At 43.1% G+C, this 15586-nt stretch overlaps 1 protein-coding gene across 2 annotated transcripts in view; it reads left to right on the top strand.

Moving 5' to 3' along the window:
- skap1 (src kinase associated phosphoprotein 1) overlaps positions 1-15586 on the top strand; it is a 47433-nt gene that overhangs the window by 18195 nt on the left and 13652 nt on the right. For both annotated transcript variants that reach the window (XM_084078032.1, XM_084078033.1), the window contains exons 5-11: positions 992-1072; positions 1997-2080; positions 2167-2291; positions 3170-3233; positions 5588-5809; positions 8865-8918; positions 9311-9420. In XM_084078032.1, the coding sequence (XP_083934158.1) occupies positions 992-1072; positions 1997-2080; positions 2167-2291; positions 3170-3233; positions 5588-5809; positions 8865-8918; positions 9311-9420 (740 nt within the window). The remainder of the gene's footprint in view (positions 1-991; positions 1073-1996; positions 2081-2166; positions 2292-3169; positions 3234-5587; positions 5810-8864; positions 8919-9310; positions 9421-15586) is intronic.

Below are 15586 nucleotides of genomic sequence, written 5' to 3'. Positions count from 1 at the left end.
GGCCCTCTGCCTTGTCATCAATGCCCTGGGTGAGGTGTCACACTGACCAGTGTAAATGGACTTTAAATGGTCCATGTACTCCAGACTAAAAAGGCGGCACCTGCTCCCTCACTGCTTTTTCTCCATTTAAGGCTAATGCCTGATGACTAATGAGCACGGAGGAAGTTGAGCTTTGTTTTCGACACACGCCAAAGCCAGGTACTCCTTATGAGGCGAGGGGCGGCAGATGGCCCTTGAAGCTGACCCTGGGTCAGTTTTGCTATTTCCCCACTAATGGCCCAAGGTTAGGAAGTGATCTCCAGTTATCCCTCAAGAAGAAGGCTAGCCGGAGATCACTTCCTAACTCTTCTTGTGTCGAAGAGGAGCTTCACCACTCGTCGTCATTTAAAATATTTAGTGCTGCGTACTGCTGTGCTAGTCTCCCTATAGACATTTCAATTTGTGCGATTCTAGTGTGCCGATAAATGTGCATCTTTGCAGATGCAGGCTTGTTGAAAATTCCCACGGGCAAGTCATTCTCATTAAAGTGCACTGTGAGCAGATGTATGGACTGCAGTGCTCAGCAGCACTGTAAATGTATTGATCCCAGTTTCCTAAAGCCTTAAGCAGGGGGGGGGTGTATTTGATCCAATTCTTAGGAGGTTGCATGTTTATGGTGTGTGTATGCATAGTAAGATCCAGTGTTGATTTAACCCAGGGTGCAAAAATCGATCCGTTCCTTAGAGTTAAATTAACACTCTAGATTTCACACTGTGTGTGTGTGTGTGTGTGTGTGTGTGTGTGTGTGTGTGTGTGTGTGTGTGTGTGTGTGTGTGTGTGTGTGTGTGTGTGTGTGTGTGTGTGTGTGTGTGTGTGTGTGTGTGTGTGTGTGTGTGTGTGTGTGTGTGTGTGGCGCCTTAATTCAAGAATTAAGAACAAATTATGTAGCATTCAATAAGGAGTTCATTGTGAACACAGGCAGTCAACAATGTCCAATTGTGTCTATCCACAGTCTTTGGGGAGATTGCCGCGGTAGCAGCCCAGGACCTCAACAACATCTTGAAGCAAGGCTACTTGGAAAAGAAACGACGAGGTACACAGAAATACAGCAGTCAGGTTATGAAGTTTAGAGTTTACAGAAAATCGAAGAGTAGTTTGTCCTATGTGGTGAACCCCGCAACACAGTTTTAGCATAGTGTAAGTATACAAAAACTAAGCTTGAAAAATATTATCTCTGATGTGTTTGTGGGCATCGTACTTGGGTATAGATTTGATTGGAAATGGAAATAACCTTTTGTTTTACCTCCCTTGTTAAAATGTACCAAATTCCTTACGTGAACTGAATATGTACTGTATACTGTAGAATGATATGGTTCTACAGTATCTGCTTTCAGAGGATCTAACAGATACAACCATGAGAGAACAAAATAGATTCATTAAAGGGAATGTATGTGCTGCTATATGAATGTACATACTGTTACCCTCTGTGAGTACTAAATTCAACAAGCAATAATTCATTGATTTATTCATATTTATATTTATCTAAGTGCATTGTGAAATGCATACTACTATACATATATAACTTCAACATGCAATATAATCAATATTCACGTATTTACCTACACTGCTATACTAATCACTAGTCTGTGTACATACAGTATTGCAAATTTATAGTGTAAATTCTATATTGCTAATTATATTGCAATATTGTATATAGTTGAGCTCTATTTATCTTACCTTTACATCTTTATATTGTTGCTCATCTTTATATTTTAAGTAAATAATAAAATAGCTGAAATGCTTTTCAATTAATCGTATTTGCAAATATACCTGTCAAAAAAACTGATTTCAATTTGGTCTTTTTCATAATTGTATGCAGTATTTTTGTGTAAAACATCAGATAAGGGCCCAACAACGTACAATATTTAGAATATGAATCAACATTTTGCTATAATAGTACGGTCTAATCTTGTACGTGAGTTCATGCTAATGCTAACAGTGCAATTCTCCCATCCAGACCACAGCTTCTTTAGCATGGAGTGGCAAAAGAGGTGGTGTGTCCTCAACAACACTATCTTCTACTACTTTGGGAGTGAAAAAGGTTGGCCTCAAATACTTACAGAAACATTTAAACCACATAAACTGAAAAATAAAGTAATTTTCTGCCTATACATCTGTTTCGTTCAGACAGGCAGCAGAAGGGCTCTTTCTATATCAATGGCTACAGTGTTGAACTGGTAACCAACCTACGGAAAGACTCCAAAAAGAACGCCTGTTTTGAGTTAAGCGCACCTGGACGGCGTACCTTCCAGGTGGGTAGAATTACAACCTTAATATAATTAGCTTTTCTTCATATACAGTATACTGTATTTAATATATTCCCTGAATTAGATAGCCACTCTGTGGTTCAATAACAATCGATTGAATTTCAGGCTGCTATATATGTACAGATCAAAGAATAAAGAAACAAAAACTCTTGTCCTCACTTGCTCAATAAAGAAAGGGTTTAATCACACAATGTTTCGGCCAAGGACCTTCTTCAGGCTTCTGCTGACAAATGATACCAACACCATTATATACATGAGAAAGGGTCAACAACGACCAATCATCACACACCCCTCACCAGAGACTATAGGGTGCACCTTGTGGCAGTGATCACAGAAAGTAATTTGACCGTGGTCACAAATGAATAAATCTACTGAAAATACACTCAGTTTGCCTTTATCGGTATAACAATAATTTAAGTATATTGATCACATTATTAAAAAAGTCAATCACATCATTATCAAATACCAACAATAACACCCATAAACTTGAAAATCAGATCATTTTGTGACGGCTTTAACCCATTCAATCTGGGAACGCATCTCTGTCAAATTTTCAAGATTTTTCAAAAATAGCAGATCTACAAGCTCATAACGCGTCTCTCTGTGCTTGTATATCTGCTATTTTTGAATAGCTGAAGTATAAAAATTATTGTTAAAGTGGTTACACAGATGCTTTCCTGGTCTCAATGGGTTAAGATGGGAAAAGATTCCTAATTTTTTCCTTCTAGTTTCGACTCCCATGAAGAGATTACGGGTTTGCACCACAAAGAGTTAAGATTCTGATCTTTTGTTCCCGTGCAAACCCAGCCTTACAGTAGATGTCATATGATAATCGTGGTATTATTGTCACTCTGTCCCACCAGTTCACTGCCAGCAGTCCTCGGGAGGCCAGAGAATGGGTGGACCAGATCAATTTTGTCCTGAAAGGTAAGCTGGCATGTCCTAGTTTTTAAAAGACGCATAAGCTGTTCAGAAAACGAAGTTAAAGGAGGACAATTGTTCTCATAGTTCCCCAGACTCATTTTTCACAGTTGTCGACCCAAGTTTTCTTGTATGCATGAGGGGGGCAGGAAAGGTCAGGAAATGACAGACTGCCATTTTTTTAACTTCGAATCAAGCAAAAAAAAAAATAATAATAAAATAAATAAAAAACACTTTATCCATCATCAAGCGGCTCAGCCAATCACACGAGTTCTTGAACCTCCTCATTCTACGTGTCACGGAACCGACCACGTCATCACGTACCTCTGACTCCTCTATCCTCCACCCGCCTCCACATTCCCCCCCCCCACCACCCCACCCTACCCCCTCCTACCGAATTCCAGCTTTACGGGAAATTGATTGGTAGACGTTCTGGTTATCCTCCAGCGACATTGATTTCTGCCCGGCCGATGGTGTACGTTGAGGGGACTTGATACCCTGTGTTGCAGTGGGCAGTCGCCTGCAATCAGACTGGCCCTCCATCTGAGCGAGCAGTCGCACGGTGGCTGCTCTAAAACGGGCTCGGACCAGCCCACTGATTTGCGGGAAGTAACGGACACCCCGCGCCATTTGTATCAGCTGCCCCAGGCCCACGTTTTTCTACTACCAAACACAGCCCCTGAGCGTTGAAGTTAATGCTGCAATCTGGAACTCATTTTAATGAATAGAAGGTTATTTTAACCAATCTGTATGGTACTGTCTGTTAGTCCAATATTACCAGCAGTGGCGGAAAAAGTACTCAAATGTTTTCAAGTATAATACTGCAGTGTAGAAATACTCTGTTACAAGTAAAAGTCCGGAATTCTAAATTTACTTGAGTAAAAGTACAAAAGTATTGGTATCAAAATGTACTTAAAGTACCAAAAGTAGAAAGTACTCATTATGCCGAATGTCCCATTTCACATGTATAAAAATCTTTTGAAAATAGCAGATCTGCAAGCTCGTAGATTGGCTATTTTCAAATGGCCGAAATGTATAGGACTGAAGTGGGTCTGTTTTGTTACAATAATCAAAATCTACAAAGTAACTAGTAACTAAAGTTTTCAAATAATTGTAGTGAAGTCAAAGTACAATATTTGCCTCTGAGATGTAGTGGAGTGGAAGTAAAAGGATAGAAAATTGGAAATACTCCATTAAAGTAAAAATACCTCAAAATTGTACCTAAGTACAGTACTTGAGTAAATGTACTTAGTTACTTTACACCACTGATAACCAGCATAATCTACAGTGGTTGAAGGTGGTCCCCGTTCCCTTCTGCTTATTAAGAAATTAAGACCCTGGTGTAGGGTAGGTCAGGACACATAGACCTACTGGGTGACAAGTAGCCCTGCCTGAAGAAGATCATACTGTTAGTGCAAAATTGACTTATCTACTGCACTCTACTGTGCCTTTCCCACGTGAAGATTGCCTAAGGAGGAGCAATACAAATCTGGTCTCTCATAAGGGAGACACGAGTTTGAATCCCTGCAGGACATAAAAGTTACAGATTGCTGCATTAAGTCATCATTATGTGACTACTTTTGCACCTGAATTCACACTCTATGTGTTCCACTGGCAATGAATGGCGACAGTTTAACCGCCTTTTCAATGTATAGCATGATTTCTAATCTCTTGTGACATTTTTAACCTGGCATCCCTATTTTGGACATCTCAATATAGGCAATATATTGTATTGCTCAATGTAGATGGGCTATTCTCGCCATATGATACCATTGTACAACGGAGTATAAAATAGGGCATAAGTGGTTAATTAATAATGATAATCATAAGAGAAACATGACAGATAGAAGCATAAGAGGACCGGATCTGAACCCTCACTAGGGTAACCGGAAGGCTCGCCCCAAAACACGCTCGCCGGCATTTTTTTCACGGACCAGCAGTTCTTGTATTCTTGTATTTGTTTCACTGAGGATAAGGTTAGAAATAAGTTTAGGGTTAGGCATAGTTTTACTGAGGTTAAGTTAAGGAATAAGGTTAGGTTTTGGCACCGTTTTACTGAGGTTACGTTTAGGAATAAGGTTAGGTTTTTGCACCGTTTTACTGAGGTTACGTTTAGGAATACCAGGTGAATACCGCCGGACTTGCCCCGGGCGACTGTGTTTTGGGGCGAGCGTTTTGGTATTCCTCACTAGCAGTAGTAATTGCCCATATATGACATGTCACACCACCAAAACCCTTTGAACATTTGTCTCTCTGTCCCTTTAATTCATGTGTTTGTTCTTTTATGCGGAGCCGTGTCTTCCATCTCTAGTGTATAACTCCGCCGATCACACATCCTCCCTCTGTCTCTCCTCTGACAGATCTAAGCTCCAGCTTCATCCCTTATGACGACGAAGATGAGGAGGAAGAGGAGGAGGAGGAGGAAGAGGAGACCTACGATGACATTGAGTTTGAACAAGAGTTTACCAGCCCTCCCCCGCCTCGGCCCGGTCTTGGACACCCGGTCCCGGGACCCAGCCAAGGACCGGAGAGGGGGGATGATGAAGAGGATGAGGATGAAGACATCTATGAGGTCCTGCCAGGTAATGAGGACATGGTTACCTCATTTATGAGTCCCCAGTTCATTTAACACTGGATGCGTTTTAAATCAACACTCAGGATTTTCATGTACAGAGACACAGACACATACTTGATTATGCACACATTGAAAGAGAAAGATGATTACGTGTGCACACACGCACGCACGCACGCACGCACGCACACACGCACGCGCGCGCACACACACACACACACACACACACACACACACACACACACACACACACACACACACACACACACACACAGACTCGTGCCCTCAGGAATTCTAGTAACACCCAGTAGATGGCTGTGATAACCTTCCTTGGCTGTGATGTTCCTGTTGCCAGGTGCCTCCCTATCACTGCAACTCCCTCAGTGATCTCTCATTATAAATCATGCAACACTAATAAGCATGTCAGGCTTGAGGATGGTGTTTCCAGCACCGCAGAAGGCTCAGAGGGGAAGTTTCAGCGTGCGAATACTGGAGATCAGCCTGCCTTGCTCCCTTTTCCTAACCTTCATCATTACTGTGGACAGAGGCATCTGTCTGGAAAGAGTTATGTTGTTGAAATCAGCAAGATCCCAGTCGTTTCTGAACGCTCTCTGATGGAACGTTCAATTAGCTAATGTTGCCAGGCAACAAATACAATTCCAGCCAGTAAGCAGAGTTTTACTATTGCCTAGCAACCAAAATGTAGTTCCAGGAAGTGAAAATCAAATCTCTGGAGGTACAAATTTGGTCCAGATCCTATTCAGCTGCACGGTTTTACTGATGCTGGAGTCTGAGGAAGGAAAATCGCAAAAACAGAGAGAATAGTCTTTATCCAAATCCGCCCAACCCCCTATGGAAAACGAGTACAGTTCCACGTGTCAGGTGGCTACAGGGCCCTGGGAAGGACAAAAGGGGCGATCCGATCCTTTCACAGCCATCGTCCATCACCCTTTCTATTAAAAAAGATACATCAAGATTCGGTTTCGTCCAGTGGATGCATTACCTTTGCCAAAATCGTTGGCGAGAGGGAGATCAGTCTTGGGACTGTCATGCCGGCGTACAAAGCCATCTGGGAAGGGGTACAGACCCTGACCACAGATGGCATATCAAATGACAGGCTCTTTCGTTCACTTTCTCACCCCCTTCACTTATCAATCACTCTGCCTCGCTCTATGGTCACTTACCACTTCTCTACAGGACAGTGAGTGAACACTGCTTGATCGTCAGGCTTTTACAGTTGTTTTCAGAATGGACCAAGAAGAGAAGAAATAGCAGGAAAAAGGCAGAACATTTCAAATTTACCACATGAATACTAGTGACCCTTATCTGGGGCAAACATTCAGTGAAAATAATAGATCTGCGAACTGCGTGTTGCAACGCGCATGAGGTTGTAGATTCGCTATTTCAACAAAGAGATTTACAGAGGGATAAAAGTAGGGGGGACCTAGTATAGATCCCTGGGGCACACTGGCCATTTACATAGATAGGGTTTAAGTGGTCAAGGGAGGTGTGACCAAAGTGTTAGTGTGACATGCTCCACCAGACTGTGTTAACAATAATTAAAAAAGATACCGTACATGCAACATCATAATGTACTGTATAATACATAGAGGCTTCGTAATTAGGATAGTTTGCGTATGATCATTCGTTCATTTTATTTAACATGGCAAATATGTACTGGTCTCTTTGTCAAATATTATTTTACGTACACACCAAGATGGTAATGTTCCAGGTGCTGTGCTGCGTCCATGTTGCTGAACAGGCTGCGTCGTGGAGAGAATACAGAAGGACGGTGGTATTGACACTGGTGCTGCTGACTGATTTTATCGAGTGGAAAATTAAATCACATTGATATAGAAACCAGTGGCCCATACCAGTGGCCTCGCTGAAGGATGCCCCTCTCTACAGCACTTGAACACCGCTAAACAAATGTTTGGACTCTTTGCAAACAAGATTACTGTATCTTTATTTATTTTATTTTATTCGTAACCCTGGAACTTGAATGGCAATGTGCGGCAATTTTACGAAAGTCATGTTATGCATAATGAATGGATTTATAATTCTCTTCCTTGCATTTTAAATGTCCCTGAATAATTGTGTTTGATGTGTGTGTGTGTGTGTGTGTGTGTGTGTGTGTGTGTGTGTGTGTGTGTGTGTGTGTGTGTGTGTGTGTGTGTGTGTGTGTGTGTGTGTGTGTGTGTGTGTGTGTGCGTGCGTGCGTGCGTGCGTGCGTGCGCGTGTGCGTGCGCGCGCATGAGAGAGATGGAGAGAGAGAGAGACAGACAGACAGAGCCAGAACGCTTGCAAGCATACCCTTATACACATCCAGATTAGTGTCCATGTGTAAAATATGTGCATGTGTACACAGCGAGGCATATGTCCTTGTGTGTGAAAGTGAATGTGAGTGTGCCCGTTCATGTGTGCTTCCTGCCTGCTGGTTCCTGGAAGCAGAGGGGCAGGTTGTTGTGGAGGGTGGATAGGGTTGCTGGGTGGTGCTGGCGTGGCTGTCAGCCTGACAGTGTAAAGGATGGTCGTGGGAGACGAGAGAGAGCAGGGATATCACTGTGTCACCTCGCCGACCGCCAGGTACCACGCCCCCACAATCAATGACACATCTACCTCCACCAGCCCCTAAACACAGGGAGCACTTTCTCTCAGCCTTGGACCTGAAACTGCACGAATTAAATGATCTTGTCACGGGAGGGCGGGGTTGATACTCCTCCTACAAAAACTGTAAACACTAGTTCTGAACCTCATGGTATCTTTTTTTTTACTTGACTTTGGGGTGCGTGCGTGCGTGCGTGCGTGCGCGTGTGCAAGACTATACTTGTGAGAGCAAAATGTCCCCACAAGTATAGTTTCATTTGAGAAATAGACATTGTTTATTATACTTAGTTGTGTGACGGTGTCGCAAATCAAAAATAGCTGATCTACAACGTTGTGACACCGGTGTTTAACTAAGTATAACTCAGGCTTTACAGTTAGCATTAAGCATGTAAAATTGCCGTACAAAATGTTGATGTCCTCACAAGTATAGTCATTTTTGTTTGTTTGTTTATCTTCAGAGGACGATTTTCCAGATGTGGTGGAGGAGAGCCGCGAGAAGAGCTCCAAATCAGGTCAGAGGGCCACTCCAATTCTACTCTCTCTATCACCTTTCTTCCTCAGCAACTCTTTTCCTTCAACAAGTTCACATGTTAATGAAAAAGGGTCCAATTTTTCAGCTACTGTGTAAGTGGGTTGTATTTTGTGCCAGGGATTTAAATGGTTAAATAGCAGATCTTCAAGCGCTATGAGCTTTTACATCTGCTATTTTTGAATAGCCAAGTATAATATGTGGTCAAAGTGGTTAACATTATTGTGACACTATGTTAACTAATTCTCCAGTGGTCCTTGGGGGGGGGGGGGGTGTACCAGGGACCCCACTTTGAGAACCAATGGTCTAAAAAGATCCTGTGGCGGGATGAGGTTGTGTTTTTTTCTTCATGGCATGCTGTGTACTTCCTCTCAGCCTCATCGTCGGATTACGCCAACTACTACCAGGGCTTGTGGGACTGTGATGCAGACGAGCCAGATGAGCTGTCCTTCCATCGAGGTGAACTCATCTACATCCTCAGCAAGGTCAGTGCATCAACAGCCACATACAATTCCTGTTGACTGTGTCATTTTGCTCATATATCATACCACACCCTCACTTCAATTATGCTGCCCTATGCAAAGCCAAAGTGCAGTTAACTACATTTTTAGACACACCGACTTATTTGTGTATCCCAAAGGTCAAATTAGCCTTTGTGATTTTGGGGGATAAACAATTACCTCAAGAACAGATATACAATTAGTGTAATATCACTTATATGCCGATATCTCATTTGCCTGACCAGTTGAAACACTTTTAAACCCATTTATCAGTTAATTGTTTTTTCGTTGTTACTGGACTTGGGCTTTGTAGGGTCAATTCCTGTCCCCCTCCCCCCACCCCGTATTTTTTGTAAGTTCCTCAGCACCTCCTCCCCCAAATAAGTACATTAATTACGTTAAGAGTTAAGAAGCACCAAGTAAATACGTAAAATGTTCCGGGTTATTTAGCCTCTGATAAAATAAAGGTTAAACAACGACGACAGCGATCATTAACTCCAATAATTGCCATTTGCTCACTTCACTTCAAGAACATGCTGATGTCCCCAACATCTACATTTCTGTGGTACCTCGATGCAGTGGTGAGGCGACAGCAGTGGCATTGTCTATTCCCCCCCTGCCACTAGGGTGAAGTGCCTTTCAGACGCTGGGTAATGGGGCCGTTGTTCATTACTGAGCCTATATCACAGGGGTTAATTGAGTGAGCAGCCATGCGAGGCCCTCCTCTTCTGTTTGACATAAACCGCAGGTGAAGCCATCCTGCATCTCAGCTCTTTTCTCTCTCAATCTATTTCGCTGTGTTTTATGGCCATCTTGTAGCTACATGCAGAGTATCTGCTGCTGAAAAGCCATCCTACTGGAAATCAATGCATTGTAATTTGGGCACTTTTGCTATGCCGTGGGACTTGTTGCTATTGGCCGGTTAGCAATCGAATTATCCTGTGTTGTATTTGATGGGCAGTGGCGATAAATTCCAGTAATGTTTGTATTCCCTTTTCTGTTTTTGAATAGATTGTATAGCTAAGAGTAATTGTTAAGTACGCATATTGGCATTTCAGACTACTCTTATCCTCAAAAGGACTGAATGGTTAATGCATTTGTTGAAACAATTCAGGTTTAGACATAAACTTGAACTTGAGCCACTGAATTTTAAATCCCTTTATAATTCTTGGTTAATAGTTAAATAAATGGCAACATTTTGTTGCTCTCACTTACAGACTTGCAGAATGGAAACATCATTGTCCTCACATGGACAATTGTCTTTGGCTTCATAATGGTAGATAAAGAAAAAAAAAAGAATAAATAAATAAACATACAATCAAACACCACAGGACAAAAGGATATATTACTTAACTGAGTTTCCTGTACAGTAGATAATCCAGGAATCCAGTCTAGAGTTTGTCCCATATGGATTTGTCAAGGCCGATACCGATTCCGATATTTTGCAGAACAGGAAGGTCGAACCGAGTTTTTTCTCTCTCTCAAAAATTCTGATATCCATAATTAATGTAGAAAACTCTATACGCTAAAAGGCATCTGACTGCCACTGTCTGCTGTGCACGTGCCTTTCATTCTAGCCTGGCATGTTTATTGTTTACATTCAATTTTAAACACTTTAAGTACACTCACTGACTAGTGATTGAAATATATTTTTGTTATACATTAAAAAATAATGTGAAATGTTTTTTAATTACTCTGGATAATTCACATATTCATCAACAATGTGCATACTTATCTATTTTGAAACAAAAAACCTTCACAAATTAGAAAAGAAACCTAAAAAGAAATCTGCCATATTGGCATCCTCAGCCGCCAATCCCAATATGGTACAAAATGCTAATATTGGCCCAATATATCGGTCAATCCGATATCTCGAACTACCAATAATCCAGTCCACATTGACAAGAAATATACACCTATACTAGTAAATGAAATAATTGCCAGTTGAATTATATTTCAATGTCCAAAACACGGGCAAACAATTTGCAGCTTTTACGGACTGAACAAATCCTTTTATTTGAAGTGGCGAGCGTACGACAGGAACAGGTGAAATATGCTCTGCACAGATGATAGTGTTTTAATTGAGCTCTTCAATGTCAAATTAATGAGATGCCACTATTCTGTGTCTGTGTGTGCCGTTTGATAGGGGGGGAAACGTCAAAACAATTTTTCATATAAGCATGATAAAGGCACAATACTTAAGGGAACAAAGGAGACTCGCCTCTGTGGAGATGTTGGCTACAAATTCAGCCCAAACAGCCAAGACTCTGCCCTGTTATGTATTACCTTTCACTGTAAGGATCAGATAACTGCCTTGCCGGTGACTTTAAAAGCGCACCCAACTCCAGGTTGGGCGTGCTGCATAGCTGTAGCGTTTCACCATCGTAATGACACAGATTACTCTTGTTTTGTACAACCGTATGGCGGAGTCATAACAGAGTGACAGACTGCGACAGAGCATTCTAAAGGGCTTGATGTACTTCACTGAACAAGGTGTCGCTCACCGAAAATAGTCGATCTACAAGCTCACAAGGCATCGCAGCGCGACCAGACATTTTCAGTGCACGACACCGGCACGCAAGTAAGCATAAATCCGACGTAACTATCTCTGAAAGGATTTAAAGAGAGGCCCGGCCGTAAATTATTTAGAGGTGATCACCGGACGTCCTCCTGAATGCTTGGTTTAGTATGACACCGCAACTCCGCCCGTGTCCCATTCTGCGTCCTAATGTTTTCACATTTACGTTGTGAGTGGCATTATTAGTATTATAGGCCATAATCGGCTGTTTATTTTAATGAGCCCTCGGGGAGGGTTTCCCTGCTGTGTGTACATGGAAGGGCCACTAACACTCAGCTTTACGGGGGATTCCTGAGAACCCTGACCTCCATGAGTGAAATACGGGCCCTTGGCTGGAGCTCAAGTCCGTCTCTTAACTGGGGACCCGGACACATGAAATGGCTGTAATAAAACTAGGGCCCATAAATTCTCCTACTGGGGGAGGGCTGGTTGTCTGTGCTGTTATGTCAACACTGACCATAATTACAAGGTAATAAGGACATGCTCTAAGTGTTAAATCAATGGTGCTAACAAACTGTTATTTTTAAAGCTGGGATGTGATTGACTGCTGAAGTGCAGAATGGGATAGCCACAGGCGTGGTGTCGTATGGCTGTGAACTGAGTAGAACATGCCGATTGTATAAAAGACCTCCATCAATCATTATTGATCTCTCACTTACTGTAAAGTGGGGGCATTTTTACTGTATTTGTGTGTTATTTTTCTGAGAGTTTGTGTGTGTGTGTGTGTGTGTGTGTGTGTGTGTGTGTGTGTGTGTGTGTGTGTGTGTGTGTGTGTGTGTGTGTGTGTGTGTGTGTGTGTGTGTGTGTGTGTGTGAGAGCGTGCACACTCAAGCATGTGTGCATGCACGTGTGTGTGTGTGTGTACACTTGTTTGTGGCTGTGTATGGACGCACATGCATCCAACTGACAAAGTAAATAAATTAGGAACCCCACAACTCATATGAATCCCATTAGTTCTAGAGAATTAATCTCATAGCACGCCTCTGCTGCTGCTTGCACCGATGCTGAACTCGCCTTCCAGAGAGCTCGCTGGTACTGTTCAGCGCTCTGATACATGGGCTGGAAGCACACAGCCAAATCCATCTTGTGTTTTCGCTCTGGCATTTCATTTCTGAGAGCTTGCATTTTTCTAATGCACATTATGGCTTTACACTGACATTTTAGCGTGTAATGACAAATACGACCAAGCTCCGCTTTTCTTTTTTTGCGACATGGCATACTCTGATTTTTTTTACTTGATCCTAATGTTTGGATGTTTCACTGCTTCTCGCTGCTTTATGGTGATCTAAATTACAAACATAGCACGTAACTTGCCATGGATAAATTGTGTAGAATTAACAATGGTGTTGTAACATTGCAAAATTGACCCATGACAAGATATCAGGATGACAGCGCTATCGTTGACATATGTAATGCTTGTATTCTGTCCTAGGCATGGCCCTCAATAATCCATAAGGTTGTCCTGCATTCCTGCTTTCTAATTTATGTAGCCGGAATCAAAATACATGGGCTCTACAGGTCAGCTGTCACATTCCTGAATTCCCATATGCACTCATGGGGAACTGCAGGATGGAGTGGGGAGAGATTTATGACACAAACCCATCCAGGGTCCTTTAAACTCTGGCAAGGAGTGCTGCCACCTCTCCCTCGCTCTCTCCCTCCATCTCCCTGCTCTCTGCTCTCCAACCCTCCGTCCTCGCTGTCCAACCAAAACACAGAGAGGGGGAGACGGGTTAGCCAATCCCATGAGCTTCCTAAAGTAGACAGTCACGTAATATCTGTGTGTTCAGTTCAGTTCCAGCCCCCTTTAAAGTGGCAGAAATGGCTCATTAGAGGCAAGGAGAACATGGACACCGCTGACACCTTGTGGCAGTAGCTGGCAGTGTCTGTTGAATATAACAGGAGGTGTTTAACAGATGACAGCCCACACACGCCAAAGGTTGATTTATGATGTTTCTCTCTAAATCAACAAGGACTTGCACACGATCGACATTCAGTGTTGTGGAAAGCATGAACATTTCAAATATGATTTAGTCCGTCTTGAAACCGTCAAATATTAATAATACAAGAAACATATGATCAGGAAATCAAGCTCCTGACATATCCGAGGGACCACTAGTAGTCTCTGGATAAGGAACCTGTGACGATCTCCCATTAAGCCTGATTCATACTTAGTTGCGCGCGGGTGTCGCACAGCGAAACTAGCTGATCTACAAGCTCACAACGCGTCGCACCGATACGTGTTATAAGCTTGTAGATCTGATTTTCGGCGCGCGACACCTGCGCGCAACTAAGTATAACTCAGGCTTTAGGGTCATAACGGCTTCAATCCATGACAGCCCAATGTGGCCACAGGTCATACCGCCTGAATGCAGGCCAAGAAAAGAGAAAGTGGGAAAACAATCAGATGGAAAAGTCAAGTCAAGACAAAAGGGGGTGGGGGTCCCTTTATCCCTTTGTGTGAACTCAGTCTCTCCTCTCTTTCTGCTTTTCTCTGTCACACACACAGCCATTTAAAGACCCCTGGCTGCTATTGTGGCCATAGACACCAAGACGCTATAGACAGGCAAGACATCCTATTTACCACCCAAAGTAGAGGGGGGGGGGGGAGTCTGGGGTGCAGGGTCATGCAGGAGGCAGCGGTCATCCCCCGGTCAACTACAGTAGGTCATTATTCAGCCCCAGCCAATAGTCCAGAACCGTGCCCGCGTAGCACCCCCCCCCCCCCCCCCCGATCCATTCTGCTTAATTATTATAAACGAGGGGTGGCGTAAACAGCCATCATTACAGACACTCAGCAGCATACACAAATCCACTTTAAATTGCTATTAAGTTAAGGAGTCATCCGTAATCCCAGGCGGCCATTACAAAGGAGCGAGTAGGTTTTCCTTTTTATTAAATCTCATCGTCCCTGAGATATTTTCAGACGTTCTCATGCTCCGTCATGTTTCCACTTTGAAGCCAATTCTCTGATTTAATTAAAAGCCCGCTCAGGAAAGAACGGACACTAAGTAGCCATTTCATTCTCTGATTGTGCAGAATTATCATTCATATCTCTAAATGGATAGGTTGGGGGTGGGGTGGGGGGTTTCTTCTCTTTTTTTGGGGGGGGGGGGGGGTTACAGCGGTGTACCCTCATCAAATAGGTAATTTTACCAGCAGTTTACGGTTTATTATCAAGACATTTGCAGAGCAGTTGAAAACGTGTGTGTGCGTGTGCGTGTGTGTGTGTGTGTGTGTGTGAGCGTGCGTGTGTGTGTGGACAGAGAGCAGGATTCCCTATAACCTGATTGAGGGTTAAACCGATCAGGGGGTCCGGCCAAGCAGAGGTGTCCATGTTTCTTTGTTAGGCCGAGTAGTGGATGGGAGAACTGCAGAGCTGCAGTGTGTCTGATGACTTTATGCAAGAGAAAGAGAGAAAGAGTCAGAGAGCGAGAGAGAGAGAGAGATAGAGAGAGGGAGACAGAGAGACAGAGAGGAAGAACGAGGAGAGGGCGTTGGAGGAGAGACGGAAGAAGAAAGGGAGAGATAGGAAGAGATGAGGGGGCGGTTGGAGGGGAGAGGAAGGGAGGG

Source organism: Gymnoscopelus microlampas, assembly GCF_963454915.1.
Source record: "Gymnoscopelus microlampas genome assembly, chromosome: 14".
Taxonomy (NCBI): Eukaryota; Metazoa; Chordata; class Actinopteri; order Myctophiformes; family Myctophidae; genus Gymnoscopelus; species Gymnoscopelus microlampas.
Note: the sequence above shows the minus strand (reverse complement) of the source record. Positions and strands in the feature narration are given on the sequence as shown.